This window comes from Schistocerca nitens, chromosome 2 (assembly GCF_023898315.1).
Source record: "Schistocerca nitens isolate TAMUIC-IGC-003100 chromosome 2, iqSchNite1.1, whole genome shotgun sequence".
Lineage (NCBI taxonomy): Eukaryota > Metazoa > Arthropoda > Insecta > Orthoptera > Acrididae > Schistocerca > Schistocerca nitens.
The window spans coordinates 949,115,076-949,135,999 of NC_064615.1; the positions used below are offsets into that span (position 1 = coordinate 949,115,076).

General features: G+C 44.3%; 1 protein-coding gene across 1 annotated transcript in view; it reads left to right on the forward strand.

Annotated features, from left to right (window-relative positions):
• LOC126235466 (protein Wnt-10b-like) overlaps positions 1–19,181 on the forward strand; it is a 676,160-nt gene extending 656,979 nt beyond the window's left edge. The window contains exons 7-8 of the mRNA XM_049944188.1: positions 15,483–15,561; positions 15,676–19,181. Coding sequence (XP_049800145.1) covers positions 15,483–15,561; positions 15,676–15,909 — 313 coding nt within the window. The 3' untranslated portion in view covers positions 15,910–19,181. The remainder of the gene's footprint in view (positions 1–15,482; positions 15,562–15,675) is intronic.
• The last annotated feature ends 1,743 nt before the right edge of the window (positions 19,182–20,924 follow it).

Genomic DNA, 20,924 nt, shown 5'->3' on the forward strand with positions numbered 1-20,924 from the left:
TACAGAGTATTAAATAAAAGAAAAAGGTATAGCAAATTAATAGAGCCTTAGAGCTCTGGTGTTACACCCTCAGTCGAAAATGAGGTGTATGAACCACATCCGTTGACGAATAACAAATGGGGTATGTTCTAGGATCATGGGTAGTAGGTCTCTGATAAACACTGAGTACACTGGTGCGTTTAACTGGGGAGGAAGACGAAACGGACCTGGATCGTAACCATTAACTGTGCCTGTCCACACGTTGACTAATAATTTCTGTTGATGACTCCTCACAGCTGCAGCGTGGGGATTCTTATTGGCCCAAAACATGATCAATAGGACTATTTAGCATTCCATCTCGGGTGCAAAGTACATACGCAGGAAATTGAGGATCGACTGTAAGGCGCTGTAAGAACCGTTGGCTGAACACCACAGAAGGTCCGAAGTCATCAGGAGTCAAAGCAAGTATTTTCTGTGAACGGTAAGAGCGTAACTGCATTTTCAGTTACACTAGCCACACGCTACTCTGCGAAATATTGATTTCACGTGCAACTGACCGAGTGCTGAATGCAAATGCGTCATCCACTCGAGTAAAGGCAACATCTTCTAAGTCGAGAGTCAGCGTAGTTCGTTGTCCTACTCGGTAATTTGGTAACAATTGCCCTGTTTCATGTAATCGTGGAACGTGTCTGAGACATAGTGTGAACCAGATGTCTTCCATGCGAATATTAGGTCCTGTACAGCTTTTCTCTTCCCTGCTGCTTCCGTTTTGTTGTCCACAAACGAAAATCATGTCGGCAAGTTCCATCACCGGCTACAACTACATTTGGCTTGGACTGATCGACTTTAAACATAGACTGCAGTCTACTACAATACAGAAATTATACTCTGGGATTGGTCATGGCAGTACACAGGAGTACCAAGTACCCCATCTGCATTGGATTATTTCAGTTATTATCTCAACCTCCACCCATGGTGCTCGTCGGGATTGCCTGCAGTGTTAGCAAGAATTGTATCAACACATATATTCCACTGTCGGCGGTATGAGAACGATTTTCTTTTATAACTTTCGAATTGGTCATTTTCAGACCAGGGTTGCTTACCTCAGATTGATACATTTACGCTTCTCCAAAATACCAAAAAGTTTGTAACATCTTCTATACAGCATGATGTATTCCATAAATTCTTGTGGGAGAAGCAACATTTTCATTATACTAATTTTTCCTAGGCGCCATATATTCATCACTGCATTACGATGAGAAGGAAAACGGTGTACGAGTACAGACATAGATGACGACAGAACATGTAAGAAAATTATGAGAAGTAAAAGTTGAATCAGTAGATGGTGTGCAAATTACGGAAGGTGAGACCCGATGCTGAAACGATCGGGATTCAAGTAGAGACCCTATGGACAATGGGCAAAATTCACGCAATAAAAACTTCATTGGCGAGTACAACTGTGTAACGTGTATCAGCGCTCTATTTGTAAAAATGTTTGTTATACACTCTCTCTCTTCCTCGCTTCTCAGTCATAGACACGACGGTGCTGTAATCGTGGTCAGGTCATCTACTCGTTTTTGGGGCTAATACCAGTTGATAATAATAATAATAATAATAATAATAATAATAAAGGGATGATGATGATATTATGATCGCACTACTTTGAGGGGGGACGTAGTTGTACCTGGACGCGTGACTGAACAATACTCCACCATGGCTGGGTCAGCGTTTCACTTTTCTCAAAATGGCTCTGAGCACTATGGGACTTAACATCTGAGGTCATCAGTCCCCTAGAACTTAGAACTACTTAAACCTAACTATCCTAATGACATCACACACATCCATGCCCGAGGCAGGATTCGAACCTGCGACCGTAGCAGTCTCGCGGTTCCAGACTGAAGTGCCTAGAACCGCACGGCCACCTCGGTCGGCTTCACTTTTCTCAGTTAACCGTAAATGGTAAATGTTGTAGTGATTACTGTATCTACTATTATTTTATTAGTATTACTAGAAGCCGTAGTAGTAGTAGCAGTAGTATGTATTGAACGTGTACTACATATAATTTCATGTTCAGCTAGAAGTAAAAGAGGACTACAGAGACCTAATCCTGCAGGTGAAATAAATGCAAAACTAAAATAAGAAACATATAAAACAGTAAAACAGATAAGAGTGGCTGATTAATTGCTTGACGAAATGAGATGAGTCAGCCACTCAGCAGCACACTGAAACCTCCACCTACACTACATACAATCAGATCGAAAGAATCAGGACACCTATTAGTGGACATTAATATGGCGTGCGCTTAACCTTTGCCTTTATGACGTCTTTAGCTCGCTGGAGACACTTTCAGTGAGGCGTCTGAATGTCTGAGAAGGAAAGCCAGCTCATCCCTCCTCAAAGCAAGAGAACTGAGTGATGTTGGAGGCTGGGGTCTGGAGCGAAATCGACGTTTTAATGCATCCCGAAGATGTTCCGTTGCGTTCAGATCGGAACTTTGGGCAGGCCAGTCCATTTTAGGAATATTATTGTCCATAAACCATTACCTTACAGATGCTGCCTTTTGACAGGTTGCGTTGTCATCCTGATAACAAACGATCCGAAATGCTGCTGTGCCGTGCGCATTACACAGTGCTGTAAATTGTGTTCATATCCTTCCGTATTTAGCGTTTCCTTAAGGGCAAGAAGTGGTCCACATCATAACCACGAGTACCACCTCCATACTTCACAGTTCGCACAGCACATCGCGGCAGGTAACGTCCTCCAGGCATTCACTAAACCTCAAACCATTCCTTCACACTACCACAGGTATAGAGTGACCCATCACACCAAATCACTCGTTTCCAATGATGCATTGTCCAGTGGAGTCACTACTTACTCCTCCTCCAGCGTCACTTAGCACTGACAACAGAAATGGGTGGTTTATGAGGAGCAGCTCTACCGTCGTACTCCATTTTTTAAGTCCATACTGGTCTGCTAATAGCACTTTGGAACATACGAGTAGCTGGACGCTGTGACCGAGCGGTTCTAGGTGATTCAGTCCGGAAACGCGCGACTACTACGGTCGCAGGTTCGAATCCTGCCTTGGGCATGGATGTGTGTGATGTCCTTAGGTTAGTTAGGTTTAAGTAGTTCTAAGTTCTAGGGGATTGATGATCTGAGACGTTAAGTCCCAAAGTGCTCAGAGCCATTAGAACCATTTGAACATACGAGTAATTCCTGCCAGTGATTTCGTAAGACTTTTTATACAGCCACAGTCTGCGATACTCGGCAGTCCCTGTGCGTCAGTACAGGATGTCAGTCTAGTCTCGGTTTAGCTGTCGTTCGTTCTTCCTATTTCCAATTCACAGTCACATCACCAACAGGCGACTCGCCCGGCTTTGTGATGGTCGAAATGTCCCTAATGGATTTCTTCCACAGGTGAGCTCTTCCGACAGACCTATTCTGCTGTTATTACTGCTGTGCTGACAACACAATACTCCCCACATACTTTTGTATTGGCAGGCGCGCCTGTCGTAGCAATAATGGGCAATTCCGCTATACGTAGTGGTGACCGGAAACTTTTGATCAGATGTTTCAGCGAGAGTCAAGACTCCACACAAAATTTTAAAACTATTGCCTCTCTCAAGATGTCGTTAGAGAAAGTAGAGGCCAAGTCCCCTCTAAAATTTTCTTCTGCCCTGTCGTGAAAATATAAAATTCACTAAGTTACAATGTGACATGTTGTAGGCATCAGATATACGTGGTCCTGCCACCGTACTATGACGATGGACAGTGTCATATTCAGAGCATGATCAAGGTCACCTTACCCTATCGAGGGGACGAGTATGAAGTACACCAAGACAGCACAATTGGCTTTACCGAACAGAGCTTATTGTCTCTCACGACCAGACACTGTGTTACTCAACAGTGACAGCCTGCAGTGGATTGATATATTGTGTCGCATTGTGTTTTCTGCAGGTCTCTTTGCTCGCTTAGTCTGTTCACTCGCTTCCCCACATTCCCACCTGTCCCTCGCTTCCCCACATTCCCACCTGTCCCGGTATCCTAAATACAGACACACCCTTCCCCTGCTGCTGAAGAAGGAGCAGTTTAATCTATAGCGTTTGCATTACTTTCTCCGCTGGGCGCGATTGCTGCAAAACTTGCAGTGAACTAAAGAAATCATGTACGTTTACATCTAATACACGATGCTTCATTATTACCATCCTAACCAGCCATTGGTAGATAGCTTCTGTCGAATAAACAGGGGAATGTCTGAACTTTGTGGAGTTGAAATCTGAACTTTGTGGGGTTGAAACTGATTTTTGAGTGAGTTTGGCGACCTGAGAGAGACCTGTGTAGAAATGAATTATTCAAAGCTAAACAGGAAACAGCCTTCAGCAAAGCAATAAAAACTGGCACGATGACACACAATACGACACGACGGTGACTAAACGTCTTCATGGATCACAGAGTAAGCACGGGTTCGCACCATGAAATTGTGCAAAACGTTTCACCTCTGGACTTGAACCATTTTTAGCCAACATGTTAGGGAGCAGCACACAAAATACGAATGAAAAGAGAGCACGTCCTTGTAATAAATGGAAATCATCCCCGTTAATGTAGCTACGATTTTAGGTGGAAAAGGAATAGACTGTGAGCACTGTTCTGCTGTGGTGCCTAAAGGGGTTGTTTTTGTTGTTGAGGTCCTCAGTCCGGAGGGACCGGTTTGTGCATATCTCCGTCCTGTGCAAAGCCTCTTCTTTTCTGTGTAACTGTTGTAGCGAACATCCGTTGAAACCTGCTTACTCTGTTCCAGCTTTTGTGGCCTTCCACAATTTTTGCCTCCTGTTATTCCCTCCATTATCAAAATGACGATTTCTTGATGGGTCAGGTTGTTTCCTACCAACCGACTCTTCTTTTAGTCAGGTGTGACATAATGCTTGTCCCAATTCCTCATTATTTTTTCGATCTACCCATCCAAGCTTAAGCAATCTGCTGTAGCATCACACCTCAAAAGCTTCTAACCTCTTCTTGTCTCAACTGTTTATTGTCTCCGTTTCACATTCCTACAAGGCTACACTACATGCACATACCTTAAGAAAAGACTTACTAACATTTAAATTTTATATTCGTTGTTAACGAATTTCTATTTTATTCAAATGTTTTCTACCTAGTGGCATTCTTCTTTCCTCCTTCCAGCTTTCTTTTCTTTGCTTAATTCTAACTTCCCATCTGAGTTCATCTGAGTTCATACAGCTGTTTCCCTTTTCCATAAAGGTCCCTCTAATTTTTCGATATGTGGCACCCATCTTTTCCCCAGTTATGCATGCTTCTACAGCGATGCATTTGTCCTCTAGGCATACTTGCTTAGCCATTTTGGACTATCCATCAGTCTTATATTTTATTTGTCTGTATTCATACCTGCCTCCTTCATTTCCCGCATTTTGATATTTTATCTTTTCGTCAATTAAACAACACCTCATCTGTTAGTAAGGTTTTCTTCTGGGGCTTGTATTTTTGCCAATTTGACTGTCTACTGCGTTCACTATTTCAGCTCTCAAAGCTACCGATTCGTCTTCCGATTTGTTTTCTGTTGTTTTTCTTCCTCCGTCGATCGTTGCCTACTGGAAGTATTTTGCACCTTAAAATCTGGTTTCTAAAACTCTGTCTTGCCATTATATAATTTATCTGGAGCTACCATTGCACAATCAACCTGAAACCCTCCATTTTCTTCAGATCTTTTCGACGTACAAAACCGTCTTTTATGATTCTAAAATCGTTAGTAATTATTAAATTGCGCTTCGTGCAAAGTTCTACTGGGTGGATTCCTTTTTCACTTCTTCCTCTCAGTCCATGTGATCCAACCATTTTTTCTTTCTTCCCTACAGTCGAACTTCAGTCCACCAACGCACCTGAACTTTCGGCTTCCATAACTATTTGATTAATTTCTTTTATCTCATCATGCATTGTTTCACTCTCTTCACTATCTGCCCATCTAGTAGACATACTATTGCGTGAGTTATCGGCTACGTCTCTACCTTGATTATTATAATGCGTTCACTGTGCTATTCCAAGAACATTTGTCGCAGTCCTCTTTTCTTATCCATTATTAGACATACTCGTGCATTATCATCTAACATTCTACCCACCGACCTGAAGAACACCAGTTTTGTTTTTCCCGTTGACGCCGTCCCTCAAAGTAGTCACGGCTCGGAAATCAAAATGGGGGACTATTTGATCTGCGGAATATTTTACCCAAAAGAATGCCGTTAAGCTATACATACATAGCTACAGGTCCGCGGGAAAAATATCAGCTTCAGTTTTCTTGCTTCCAACGTTTACAGTACCAACACAGCAAGGCCATGTTGGCTAAGCATTATAAGGGCATATCAGTGAATCAGTCAGACTATTCCTGTGCGACTACTAGAAAGGATGCTTCTCTTCTTTGGAAAATACAGATTTGTCTTTCTTCTCGATAGAAATCTCTCAGTTCCGGTTGCACCTACACTACAACAACCAGTGTCGCTGAGGCAAGCAACGCACCTCTTCTCAGCAACGAGTACCCGAAGGGATCGGTACCTTGTGTCTCATAAACACTCATTGAACAGACTGACGTTTACAGTTTAATTGTACGGAGCTCATAAACGCGTAAACTCTTAGTAAGTGCCCGAAATGCCCTACGCTTAATTCTAAACACGCATGCAGTCGTCGAAACATTGACTGACACAGCCTTTCGAATACTCGCTGACGGTTTCCAATGTTTTCTCAAGCTTCCGGATAGTTTCTGCGTGGACTAATGGTTTCATGTACTTCCAGAGATAATAATCCAAAGGACTGATTTCGGGGGAATGTGTAGGTCATGGAACTGATCGTCCTCATCCTACCTATCTTCCATGGTAGATACTATTCAGTGCATCTCGAACACTCATTCTGAAATGTGCTGGAGCTCTATAATGCGTAAACCATACGTTTCTTCTTATTTTCAGGGGCACATCTTCTAGTAGGTATTGCAGTCTGTTCTGAACGAAGTCTTTGCAGACAGCGCCTGTAACACGTGCCGTAAGAACGTATGGCCATATCAGACAGTCACCTACAACTCCCCCCTACACATTAAACTGATGCTGATGTCTAGCCTATACTTTAGCGTGAGTATTGCTATCGGCCCACACGTGTTGATCGTGGAAATTCGTTGTTCTCTCTCTTCCAAACGTTGACTCGTCTGTAAACAAAATCGAAGAGAAAAAAAAAGTTCGAATGTGTGTGAAATCTTATGGGACTTAACTGCTAAGATTATCAGTCCCTAAGCTTACACACTACTTAACTTAAATTATCCTAAGGACAAACAAACACACCAATGCCCGAGGGAGGACTCGAACCTCCGCCGGGATCAGCCGCACAGTCCATGACTGCAGCCCCATAGACCGCTCGGCTAATCACGCGTGGCAAAACTGAAGAGAGAAACGACGAATTACCAGTTTGTGCAACAAACCATCGGAAAAAGTTCTTCCATGGTGGGTGATTGGCAGTGGTAAGGCCCTCCACACGCTGAAGAGCATAATGGTACTTGAGTTACTCGCGAAGTTACCTCCATGTTGAACTTGTACCAAGTCCCAGGGTCACTTGTCTTGCTCTGACATCTGCCTAATTTTGGACAGCCCGTAGAACTTGCTTTTCCTAATCAGGCGTACGAGGTACAAGTAGTTTTTCTCAGTCAATAGTATGTGCCGCTACGGATCCAGTCTCGGTAAAGCGACGATACACAGCATCAGAGGTTGGATGATACAGTTGTCTTGGCATGGAAACGCCCTCTGATACAGTCACGCAGCCTCATGTCCACTGCCATTCGTGCGGCCACACATAAAAATCATGTCGGCCTGCTCAAGAAGTGAATAGCCTGCCATATCTGAACGGAGTACTTTCAGGTAACTCACTAACTGTAATACATGGACACAATGGACACGTTGACAAGATACTAATGGAGAATGTAAACAAGTCTACCTGACAACATAACGCCACCTAGGATACAATTAGGCAAACTGGCGCTTAGATAAGTGAAATTGTTGGAAATATGTTCACTGTCAACTTTATCTAATAACGCCAAAACGAAGGTTTTACGGACATACGTTTACGTGAACTTTTTTCCTTCTTTTGGTGTAAGGAACCTGTAACCAAAGTTTGTGAAAGTATGTTTGAAAACCCTGTGTATGGGAAGACCATTCCCAGACTCTAGCACTCAATCGTCCTAAAGACGATGGAAACGTTGACGAGGCCTAACACCAAATTTCGCCGGCCGGTCTGGCCGAGTGGTTCTAGGCGCTTCAGTCTGGAACCGCGCGACCGCTACGGTCTCAGGTTCGAATCCTGCCTCGGGTATGGATGTGTGTGATGTCTTTAGGTTAATTAGGTTTAAGTAGTTCTAAGTTCTAGGGGACTGAAGACCTCAGATGTTAAGTCCCATAGTGCTCAGAGCCATTTGAACCAATTGAACCAAATTTCATTCATTTTGAGAGGGGCCTTGAATGTCCAAGAGCTTTCATCAGAACAGAGTTTCCAATTTAATGTTGCTGTCATAATCTGTTAAGCACCGGGGGAAAATTCTGTTAATGTTATAAAGATTTTTCATATCAAGTGACGGAAGTCTATGCGCAGACTGAAGCGACGAATGAAAATTTGTACCAAGCCCAGGATTCTAAGACGGATCTCCTGCTCACTAGGCAGATTTGCTAACCACTTTGCAACCCTGGCAGAGTGGCTTTGCATAACTGCACCGACTGCATTATTACGCAACCTTCCACAATCCAAATTCCCGTTCACCCCTCAGCCCATTTGGTACTCCGATTGTTTGAGGCGGTAGGCGTGGCAGGGAAGTCTGTGCGGCGGTGCAAAGCCAATGTGCCAAGGTCACGTAGTGGTAAGTGCATCTGTCCAGTGATCACGAGACCTGTGTTCGAATAGTGGTCTTGGTACAAATTATCTTTCGTCACATCAGTCTTCATATACAGGGTGGTCCATTGATAGTGACCGGGCCAAATATCACACGAAACAAACATCAAAGGAAAAAACTACAAAGGACGAAACTCGTCTAGCTTGAAGGGGGAAACCAGATGGTGCTATCGTTGGCCCGCTAGATGGCCCTGCCATAGGTCAAACGGATATCAACTGCGTTTTTTTTTTAAACAGGAACCCTCAATTTTTATTACATATTCGTGTACTACGTAAAGAAATATGAATGTTTTAGTTGGACCACTTTTTTCGCTTTGTGATAGATGGCGCTGTAATAGTCACAAACGTATAAGTACGTGCTATCAAGTAACATTAAGCCAGTGTGGATGGTATATGCTTCGTGATACATTACCCGTGTTAAAATGGACCGTTTACCAATTGCGTAATACAACGATATCCTGTTGATGTGTGGCTATCGTGATCAAAATGCCCAACGGGCGTGTGCTATGTATGCTGCTCGGCAACCTGGACGACGTCATCCAAGTGTCCGGGCCGTTCGCCGGATATTTACGTTATTTAAGGAAACAGGGAGTGTCAGCCACATATGAAACATCAACCACGATCTGCAACAAATGATGATGCCCAAGTAGGTGTTTTAGCTGCTGTCGCGGCTAATCCTCACATCAGTAGTAGACAAACTGCGCGAGAATCGGGAATCTCAAAAACGTCGGTGTTGAGAATGCTACACCAACATCGACTGCACCCGTACCATATTTCTATGCCCCAGGAATTAGGTGGCGACGACTTTGAATGTCGTGTACAATTCTGCCACTGGGCACAAGAGAAATTACGGGACGATGACAGATTTATTGCACGCGGTCTATTTATCGACGAAGCGTCATTCACCAACAGCGGTAACGTAAACCGGCGTAATATGCACTGTTGGGCAACGGAAAATCCACGATGGCTGCGACAAGTGGAACATCAGTGACCTTGGCGGGTTAATGTATGGTGCGGCATTATGGGAGGAAGGATAATTGGCTCCCATTTATCGATGGCAATCTAAATGGTGCAAAGTATGCTAATTTACCACGGAATGTTCTACCGATGTTACTATAAGATGTTTCACTGCATGACAGTATGGCGATGTACTTCCAACATGATGGATGTCCGGCACATAGCTCGCATGCCGTTGAAGCGTTATTGAATAGAATATTTCATGACAGGCAGATTGTTCGTCGAAGCACCATACCATGGCCCGCACGTTCACCTCATCTGACGTCCCCGGATTTCTGTCTGCGGGGAAAGTTGAAGCAAAATTGCTATCGTGATCCACCGACAACACCTGACAACATGCGTCAGCGCATTGTCAATGCATGAGCGAACATTACGGAAGGCGAACTACTCTCTGTTGAGAGGAATGTCGTTATACGTATTGCCAAATGCACTGATGTTAACGGACATTATTTTGAGCATTTATTGCATTAATGTGGTATTTACAGGTAATCACGCTGTAACAGCATTTATTCTCATAAATGATAAGTTCACTAAGGTACATGTAGCACACTGGAACAACCGAAATAAAATGTTCAAATGTACCTACGTTCTGTATTTTAATTTAAAAAACTGTTCGTCTAAAATTGTGAGCCATGTGTTTGCGACTATTACAGCGCCATCTATCACGAAGCGAAAAAAGTGGTCCAACAAGAACATTCATATTTATTTACGTACTACACGAATATGTAATGAAAATGGGGTTTCCTATAGAAAAAAACGCAGTTGATATCCGTTTGACCTATGGCAGCGCCATCTAGCGGGCCAGCCATAGCGCCATCTGGTTTCCCCCTTCAAGCTAGACGAGTTTCGTTGTTTGAAGTTTTTTCGTTTGACGCTTATTTCGTGAGATATTTGGCCCCGTCACTATCAATGGACCACCCTGCATATGCAGATTGAAGAATCGAATGAAAATTTGCACCAAACACAGGATTCTTAGCCGAATCTCCTGCTCACTAGGCAGATTTGCTAACCACTTCGCAACACTGGCAGAGTGGCTTTGCATAACTGCATGGACTGCATTATTACGCAACCTTCCACAATCCAAATTCCCGTTCACCCTTCAGCCCATTTGGTACTCCAATTGTTTGAGGCGATAGGCGTGGCAGGGAAGTCTGTGCAGCGGTGCAAAGCCAATTTGCCAAGGTCGCGTAGTGGTAATTGCATCTGTCTAGTGATCACGAGACCTGTGTTCGAATCCTGGTCTTGGTACAAATTTTCTTTCGTCACATCAGTCAGGGTGGTCCATTGATAGTGACCGGGCCAAATATCTCACAAAATAAGCGTCAAAGGAAAAAACTACAAAGAACGAAACTTGTCTAGCTTGAAGGGGGAAACCAGATGGTGCTATGGTTGGCCCGCTATATGGCGCTGCCATAGGCCAAACGGATATCAACTGCGTTTTTTTTAAATAGGAACCCCCATTTTTTATTACACATTCGTGTAGCACGTAAAGAAATATGAATGTTTTAGTTGGACCACTTTTATCGCTTTGTGATAGAATGCGCTGTAATAGTCACAAACGTATGGCTCACAAGTTTAGACGAACAGTTGGTAACAGGTAGGTTTTTTAAATGAAAATGCAGAACGTAGGTAAGTTTGAACATTTTATTTCGGTTGTTCCAATGTGATACATGTACCTTTGTGAACTTATCATTTCTGAGAACGTATGCTGTTTGAGCGTTATTACCTGTAAATACCACATTAATGCAATAAATGCTCAAACTGATGTCCGTCAACCTCAATGCAGTTGGTAATACGTGTAACGACATTTCTCTCAACAGAGAATAGTTCGCCTTCCGTAATGTTCGCTCATGCATTGACAATGCCCTGACACATGTTGTCAGACGTTGTCGGTGGATCACGATGGCAAATATCCTTCAACTTTCCCCACCGAAAGAAATCAGGGGACGTCAGGTCCGGTGAACGAGCGGGCCATGGTATGTTGCTTCGACGACCAATCCACCTGTCATGAAATATACTATTCAATACCGCTTCAACCGCACGCGAGCTATGTGCCGGACATCCATCATGTTGGAAGTACATCGCCATTCTGTCATGCACTGAAACACCTTTTAGTAACATCGGTAGAACACAACGTAGGAAATCAGCACACATCGCACCATTTAGATTGCCATCGATAAAATGAGGGCCAGTTATCATTCCTGCCATAACGCCGCACCATACGTTAACCCGCCAAGGTCGCTGATGTTCCACTTGTCGCAGCCATCGTGGATTTTCCGTTGCCCAACAGGGCATATTATGCCGATTGACGTTACCGCTGTTGGTGAATGACGCTTTGTCACTTAATAGAACGCGTGCAAAATATCTGTCATCGTTCCATCATTTCTCTTGTGCCCAGTGGCACAACTGTACACGACGTTCAAAGTCGTCGCCATGCAATTCCTGAGGCATAGAAATATGGTACGGGTGCAATCGATGTTGATGTAGCATTCTGAACACCGACGTTTTTGAGATTCCCGATTCTCGCGCAATATGTCTGCTACTGATGTGCGGATTAGCCGCGACAACAGCTAAAACACCTACTTCGGCATCACCATTTGTTGAAGGTCGTGGTTGACGTTTCACATGTGGCTGAACGCTTCCTGTTTCCTTAAATAACGTAACTATCCCGAGAACGGTCCGGACACTTGGATGATGTCGTCCACGATACCGAGCAGCATACATAGCACACGCCCGTTGGGCATTTTGATCACAATAGCCATACATCAACACGATATCGACCTTTTCTGCAATTGTTAAACGGTCCATTTTAACACAGGTAATGGATCACGAAGCAAATACCGTCCGCACTGGCGGAATGTTACGTGATACCACGTACTTATACGTTTGTGACTATTACAGCGCCATCTATCACAAAGCGAGAAAAGTGGTCCAACGAAAACATTCATATTTCTTTGCGTACTACACGAATGTGTAATTAAAAATGGGGGTTCCTGTTTAAGAAAAAACGCAGTTGATATCCGTTTGATCTATGGCAGCGGCATCTAGCAGGCCAACCATAGCGGCATCTGGTTTCCCCCTTCAAGCTAGACAAGTTTTGTTCTTTGTAGTTTTTTTCCTTTGATTCTTATTTCGTGAGATATTTGACCCGTTCACTATCAATGGACCACCTTGCATATGCAGATTGAAGAGACGAATGAAAATTTGTACCAAGCCCAGGATTCTTAGCCGAATCTCCTACTCACTAGGCAGATTTGCTAACCACTTTGCCACCCTGGCAGAGTGGCTTTGCATAACTGCATAGACTGCATTATTACGCCTCCTTCCTCCATCCAAATTCCCATTCACCCCTCAGCCCATTTAGTACTCCGATTGTTTGAGGCGGTAGGCGTGCCAGGGTACTCTGTGCAGCGGTGCAAAGCCAATGTGCCAAGGTCGCGTAGTGGTAAGTGCATCTGTCTAGTGAGCACGAGACCTGGGTTCGAATCCTGATCTTGGCACAAATTTTCTTTCTTCACATCAGTCTTCATATATACATCATAGATGTTACTCTTCAGGCCTTCCCGGCGAGATCTTGACCTGTAGAATAATCGTGTCTACTGCCGGATGTTTGTGTCGCTCTGGCACAATATTTCGGCCACGTAACTCGTTGCCTACTTCAGGTGCTACCTGAAACTGCCGTGTTGGAGGATCTTGTCCAGTAGTTGGTGGACTAGGCTGGCGCGGACTTCCGTCTGAGCACCAGGGAAGCGGCAACACCTCAGGAGCAGCGCCAAGCGGGCGCGAACCACGAACGGTACGCCAAACGCGGGTCCAGCCCCAGACAGCTGCTGTCACTGTCACTGTCATTTATCCATACGAGTCTGCCCTGACTAAGCATACACTGCTATTCCTGCATAATCCTATATCTGTGGAGTGGCTTCCTCACGGTCCGAATTGGCCAGAGGTGTTTCTGTGGGGGGAGTTGTCCTTTCTCTGTCGCGAGATATTATTCTCGTAACAGGTCAGGCCAACGCGTGGTTGGCCTGTGGTGAATAGGATGGCCCAAGTCCCTAATGAGCCTATTGTCGGACCGTACGGCCCGCTCGTAGAAGACCCGCGCCGATTGTTTAAATCGGTCGCGGAGGAAGGGGATGCCGGTTTGCCGGTGTAGCCGAGCGGTCGAATAGAGCCTCGGTAAGCGCACAGCGAGCTTGAGCGCCCTGTTCTGCACCCTCTGCAGTTTGTTTATGTGTGTGTCGGCCGCGTTGCCCCATACCACGGCCGCATATTCCAGCACTGGACGAACCAGCGCCAGGTACAGCGTGATGGCGTGGTGGGGAGGCAAGGCGGACGACGCGTTGAGCAGAGGGTACAGAACGCGTAGGCGCCCGATTGCTCTGCCCCTGACGCCCTCGATGTGGGCTTTCCACGTTAGCTTCTGATCGAGAATGACTCCCAGGTAGCGGCCAGTCTTGCTCCATGGGACGGTGCTTTCCATGACGGTGACTGGCGGAAGATCTGGTGGCAGTGGTCTTTGCGTGAACACCACTGCGCCGCATTCTGCTTCAGGCGCCACTCCCAGACAGCTGCCACGACCACAGATGGTGGACGAACCGGGCGCGGACGTCCGTGGGAGCACCAGGGAGGGGTAAAAGCCTCAGGAGCAGCACCTGACGGGCGCGGACGGCAAAGAGAGCACCCAGCGCCCTCTGGGCATAAATACTGGACAAAAATCTAACATTCACCCATCACATCAGAGAGGCTAGAAACAAGGGCTCCGCCCGGATCTTTCAGTTATATCCACTCCTAAAAGGTAGGGGACTCACAATACCTGCCAAGCTCAAAATCTGGAAAACCATCACCTTGCCAGCCATACTCTACGGATCAGAAGCGTGGAGCATGGCAGCAGACACCAATCTCAAACAGTTGGAAATCATCCAAAACAAAGCCTTCCGAATCGTTGCTGACGCTCCGTGGTTCTCGAGCAATGATGAGATAAGAGCAATGTTAGGACAGCCCTCATTCTATCATCTCATACAGCAAAAATCATTAAAATTCTATGAATCATCCAACGCATCACCACACCAGCTCATCAACTCTCTGGGAAGGAATGAAAACCCTGACCAGAGAGCACCAATCACTACCATCCATCGCCAATTCAGGCGATAGTCATACGTATTCATACGCAAACATAAAACTACATCATCATCGCCGCCGCCTCCACTAACATCGTCCACCCAGGGGAAGACCGACCCCTAGCCAATACAGTATAACCCCCGAATCCGCACCACCAAGGAACATTTCGTAAGACGGAGCGTTTTCAAGGACGCTGGTTCTTCAAACACATCATGGGTATAGACCCAGCCATTTCATGTCAACACGGCAGTCTCAGGCAGCACCTGAAGAAGGCAACTAGTTACGTGGCCGAAATATTGTGCCAGATCGACACAAACATCCGGCAGTAGACCCGATTATTCCACATGTCTACATCAGAGATGTTTGAAGTTGAAAAGCTCCATTAAGTGTCTGAAGATGAGACGATGTATCGAAACCTCCTAACTGATTGTTTTCCACAACAGTTCTCCTCTGACGATCGCCGAACACAACACGAGACAGCCGTCGTCCGGTGAGCGGAGCGACGAGGCGAAACCGGGGGCGGCGGGTGGCCGCGGCGGCGGGGGTGGCAGGTCGCGGGGGCGGCGGAAGCGTCGGCGGAGGCGGCGCAAGTTCCCGGCGCTGGGCGAGCTGTCGCGCGACCTGCTCTACTACCAGCGGTCGCCCACCTTCTGCGAGCGCGACCCCTCAGTCGACTTCCCGGGCACGGTGGGCCGGCGCTGCAACCGCACCTCGACGGGAACCGACAGCTGCGCCTCGCTGTGCTGCGGGCGCGGCTACGACGTCTTCCGGCAGCGGCGCGTCGACCGCTGCAACTGCCGCTTCCATTGGTGCTGCCGCGTAGCCTGCCAGAACTGCACCATCGAGGAGTGGGTCACCGTCTGCAAGTGACGCCGCACCGGCGTCCCACCCGTCTCTGCTGACCGCAGTCCCTGCAGCGCACGCTGCGAGGTCGTCACGTGTGTCGCGACGGCGCTTCTGACGGTACTCGCCCCACTGCGAACCGAGCGTGTCCGAGAGCCGCTCGACAATCCACGAGAAGAACGCGTCTTGTCGCACTAATTAGAGGGGTACTTCCCGATGCAAAGGCCCTTTCTTAAATACATACAATGTATTCGAGATCTTCACTGATTATCTAACGTGCTCACCGTCACGTTTCTCCGTAGGCAAATCCCCACATCTGCTTTCCAGAGGTTTCTAATAATTCAAAGACGCGCGATGCATTAACGTTCTAATACCCTTTCGAAGCAGGTAACTTACTTCTCAGCAGCATGGCTAGCAATGTGTGAATTATTCCTTAAGTGTTACTATTCAATTTGATGAGAAACACGCCGAGTAAAGCAACAACGGCGAATGAATCACAGCTTTCCAACGAAAACCAAAGCCAAAAAACGGTCGCTCAGTGGCTAGCCTAACATACAATTTCGTACACCATCTCATTACCCAAACCAACACGTTTGTTGAAACATTTCGACGTGTCTGCACAGATCTCGGCGTCGGATAGAAACACGTTCATTTGGACAGCGCAACATACTAATGTGTAAAAAATTATCTATTGTGATCTTTTAGCTTTCTTCGCGAAAATAACGACCATCATGTCTCTGTGATTATCAGCCGGCTTGATATTCTCATTTTCCTTCCACGATATTTCTAAAACATCCCTATTTGAATGCGTCATCTGTTAGATGCAGAAGTGGTTGAACGAAAACTGTAACAAGGATGCCCTCTAGCGATTTGTATTATGAATATCAGAAGAAGTTAGCCTCATCGTGGCAGTAAATGGTGTTCACAGAATTCAAGTCAGGACTTCGTCGCTTTACCACCGTAATACTTAACTTGTTACGTACTTTATCCAAGCCGGCCGGAGTGGTCGTGCCGTTCTGGGCGCTACAGTCTGGAGCCGAGCGACCGCTACGGTCGCAGGTTCGAATCCTGCCTCGGGCATGGATGTGTGTGACGTCCTTAGGTTAGTTAGGTTTAATTAGTTCTAAGTTCTAGGCGACTGATGACCTCAGAAGTAAAGTCGCATAGTGCTCAGAGCCATTTGAACCATCTGAACTTTATCCAAACGTAGTTTTGTAGACGTCACACAAGATTTCTCTGATGTCTTCTGAGGACCTACATTTTTCTACTACAGATGAGCGACAGACAGAAAGTGACGTGCTTAGTCTCTCACAAAATAATTTTTCCATAGCATAAAACGACGTGAGACACCTTTAGTGTGATACTAATGACAAAGTCTATACACGAATGTTCGAATATTGACTTCTTTTGTTAGTTGCATTTAGTTGCGAAAGTAAAATCTTTGATAAACCTCCGATCAGCCTCTCTCAGCCGAATGTCCTTGCTTACATGTAAACCCATGATATGTCCGTCCACTTGCGTTAAAATAATGGTAATCATCGGTAATAGTCAACCACGTCGCTAATTAGCTGTAACAGCTTACCATCGAATTCTGCAGATGTGAGGAAAACTATTTTATTAACATCAGTATTAATACATTTTAGTTTTAATTCATCAGTGTGTACTGCCTCCTTTCTTATCACTCCACCCTCCCCCATAAACACGTCATTAACAGCTACTTTCCATGATTTTTTGCGTCCAACTTTCGGAGCTTACTTCCAAAAAAGCTAACTTCAGAATAAACACTTTATAATCTGCACTAGGAGCGAAAATAATTATATTGTAGCAATTTTTGGACGGAGATGAATATAATACCAAAGATGCAAGTTTCATCACTGCGCAAGAAGCGTTAATACTAAAAAATACATCAGTTACGAAAAATAAGCACTACTTTAACGAGAAATCAATATACATAGGTCAAACAGAAGAAATTCTCTGCCGTGAACAGTGCTTACAGACGACTCTATTATTATACGTTTACAACAAAAAGTTTATAATCACAAGTTATAATGATGAGCTTACTGAAGAGGAATTATCCCTAGGTATACTGTCTTGGTGTTTCACTTCTTTGTGAAGTTGATAAATACATACTCCAACTATGAACCTAATAGGGAGCACGAAGAATACTTTGTACGACAGATTTTGTCGTAAGACACGTGTGAATTAGCTCTGTGCGTTTCCTTCCCAACGATGTCCTTCACTCCAAACCACTAGCATGTGGGAAACAGAAACATGTAGGGCGTATGATTCTGTAATGTAATCATGTACGTAAATTTTGCCCTGTTGTTTCATTTTAAATCAACGACTGCCAAAGAAATAGACTTGTACAAACTTATCCACGTCTGAATACCTATTTCATACAGACACAAAGTGAACTATGTATCAGTAGCATAGAGTCGTTGGTTATTTTCCAGTTTTTATAACTCATGTACATTTTAATGGGGCATATTTACCTGGTTTTCTGAATTGTCCGTAATGTCATTACTACCAGTGCTCTGCTATCACTTTCAGGACTTTGTTGTTTTACCACGGTAATAAGGCAATGGCGTAGACATCGCAGAAGATTTCTTTCATGTCCCCTGAGGACCGACATCATCGTAATTATAATGAGCCTCGAATGAAAAGATACGTACTTTACGTCTTACAACATAATTTTTCTATAGTACCAGCTGCAATGAGAATACAGCGCTTAGCGAGTTCAATATTAACCAGAAGGACATGGGTGAAGACATTTTCAGTATAAATAAAAATACTTAAGTTTATACCTACATAGAAGGTGGGTGAAGAAAGAGCGTGTTACTTTCGTTACGCTAGTGTATTTTTTATGTTAGGAAGAACTCCGCTAACAGCTGGTAAAATTTTTGTTTATTATAACATAACCGGTTTTGCAGCTTTAAGCCTCTTCATCAGGTGCAACAACGTTAAAAGATCATAGGCGTAACTATCGCTCCCAAGTCTTCTTTACCTTTCGCTCGCCGAGGTGTTTACGGTATTCTCTAGACAGTAAATTTTGACTATGAGCGATGGGTATGCCTATGATCTTTTAACGTTCTTGCACCTGATGATGCGGCTTTAAGCCGCGAAACCGGTTGTGTTTTAATAAACAGCTACAACAATTTTACCTGCTGTTAGCGGAGTTCTTCCTAACATCACAGATGGGGTGTGATGCCTTAGTTACTACTTTGGACAGCTACGATCTGTAAACTGTAAAAAGGTATTTCTTCAGTGTTCCATCATATTCGATGTATATAATGCAGAGTCTGTGGGTGATTTTTTTTTTTGGGGGGGGGGGGGGGGAAGGGGGGGAGGGAAGAAGGGATCTCTGACGTTTTACAAGTTTCTTTGGTGCTGAGTAAAGGTGTCTTTCGATTGCGTTTGTTCATTGCTCACACATTTTCTAGCATCTCAGTTTCAACTAAGACGATTGGCGGACACGCTAAATCCGAGTACATTATTGTTTTTCGATAATTATTTTAAGTTTCAGAACAATCGTTAGAAATATCTGACACTATTCTTTCTGCAGAATCATTTACTTATCTAACCTCGCAAACGCCTGGTTTCATGCTTCTCCACAAAAACTAAATAAAAGTTGTGCTATATGTTGGTCGATCATCTACAGATATCGTCCCAGTGTATCTAATAACCTGAAAGTTCCTTCTAAGAAGAACTCTGAGTACGTGGCAATAAAAACCAAGTTCCGTGGCCTCATAGGAGAGGTCTGTACTCCAATAATTCTGACTGCAGCATTATCCGAAAAAAAAATCTATACCCACGGGCACAATATATTCCCAGCCCTTAGATCGTTAAGCCAAAACACTATGAAGGATGTCTCCATAGAACGTACTAAGATTTGCACTTATTATGCCGGCAATCTGTTGCTTTAGGATTTACGATAAACAGATCATGAGCAGGTCAAGATTAGACACATTCACCGTGATTTGAGGGAATTACATTACGTACTGAAATAACATGACTCCAAAGGAGTTGTAGATATGTTTCTTTTGGCTACCTCGTTGTCAAGAATGCCTCATAAAATCCATTGTTAACGTATGGCTCAATAAAATATCTCGAGTGTACTGTTATTTCTGAATATTAGGGATTCCCTAAGGCTATCAGTAAATCGTTCTATGAAAATGTGCGCTGTGGTTAATAAAAATATTTAACATACAAAAGCTCCACTTTATGAGATTTTGTATGATCCTACAATCAAATGCTTGGCTCAGAATGTTTTTGTATCCCCTAAGATTCCCAACGGTGATAAAAATGTTCGGGAAAGGCAGACAGAATAGTGGTCGTTTCTATTGTACGAATTGAGTGGACAGTAAACTGTATGTCTACAGAATCAGATATCCTTCGGGTTTTAGCAAGGTTTTACTATAATTTTAGCGTTTACGAAGATACTTTAAGGTATCGACGCAATATATATTTCTGTAAATTGACAGCTAGCAGTCCGATCCCACTCCTGGAATCACGTGTCTTCTTATTATCACGCAATAAACTTTTTGTTTCAGCAAACCTTGAATTGGATACATATGGTACTACGAACGTCTCCATTTTCCGTTTTGTTGCAAGCGACGTTTCATTTTGCACAGATAATTACAGTTTATGTCATAATATCGCTTGTGTTAGCAATGGCTGCCTTAAAAATCTAGCAAGACCACTCACTTCATCGAATTTGCTTTAGATCTCAGTATCGTGACTTCCTCTATCGGACAAAGTTGTCGTTGCGAAGACATTCAGTGAGAGTTTTCAGACAGCAGGAGACCCTTCTCTGTTTTGACACGAACGCAGAATTAGACTTCTGAAATACATAATTCAATTGAGTGAAGGCTGTTTCCACAACCTTTTGTCGGGTTTCTCGGCCACAAAAAGTAGCACCTTTCGGCTAAAGACTAAAGAAACCTTATAGTTCTGTCGTGAAGCAATAAGCACGAAGATGACATTTTGCCGGATTTCAGATGTTACCCATTACAACATTTTTAAAGTATTTACTGTCGAAAATC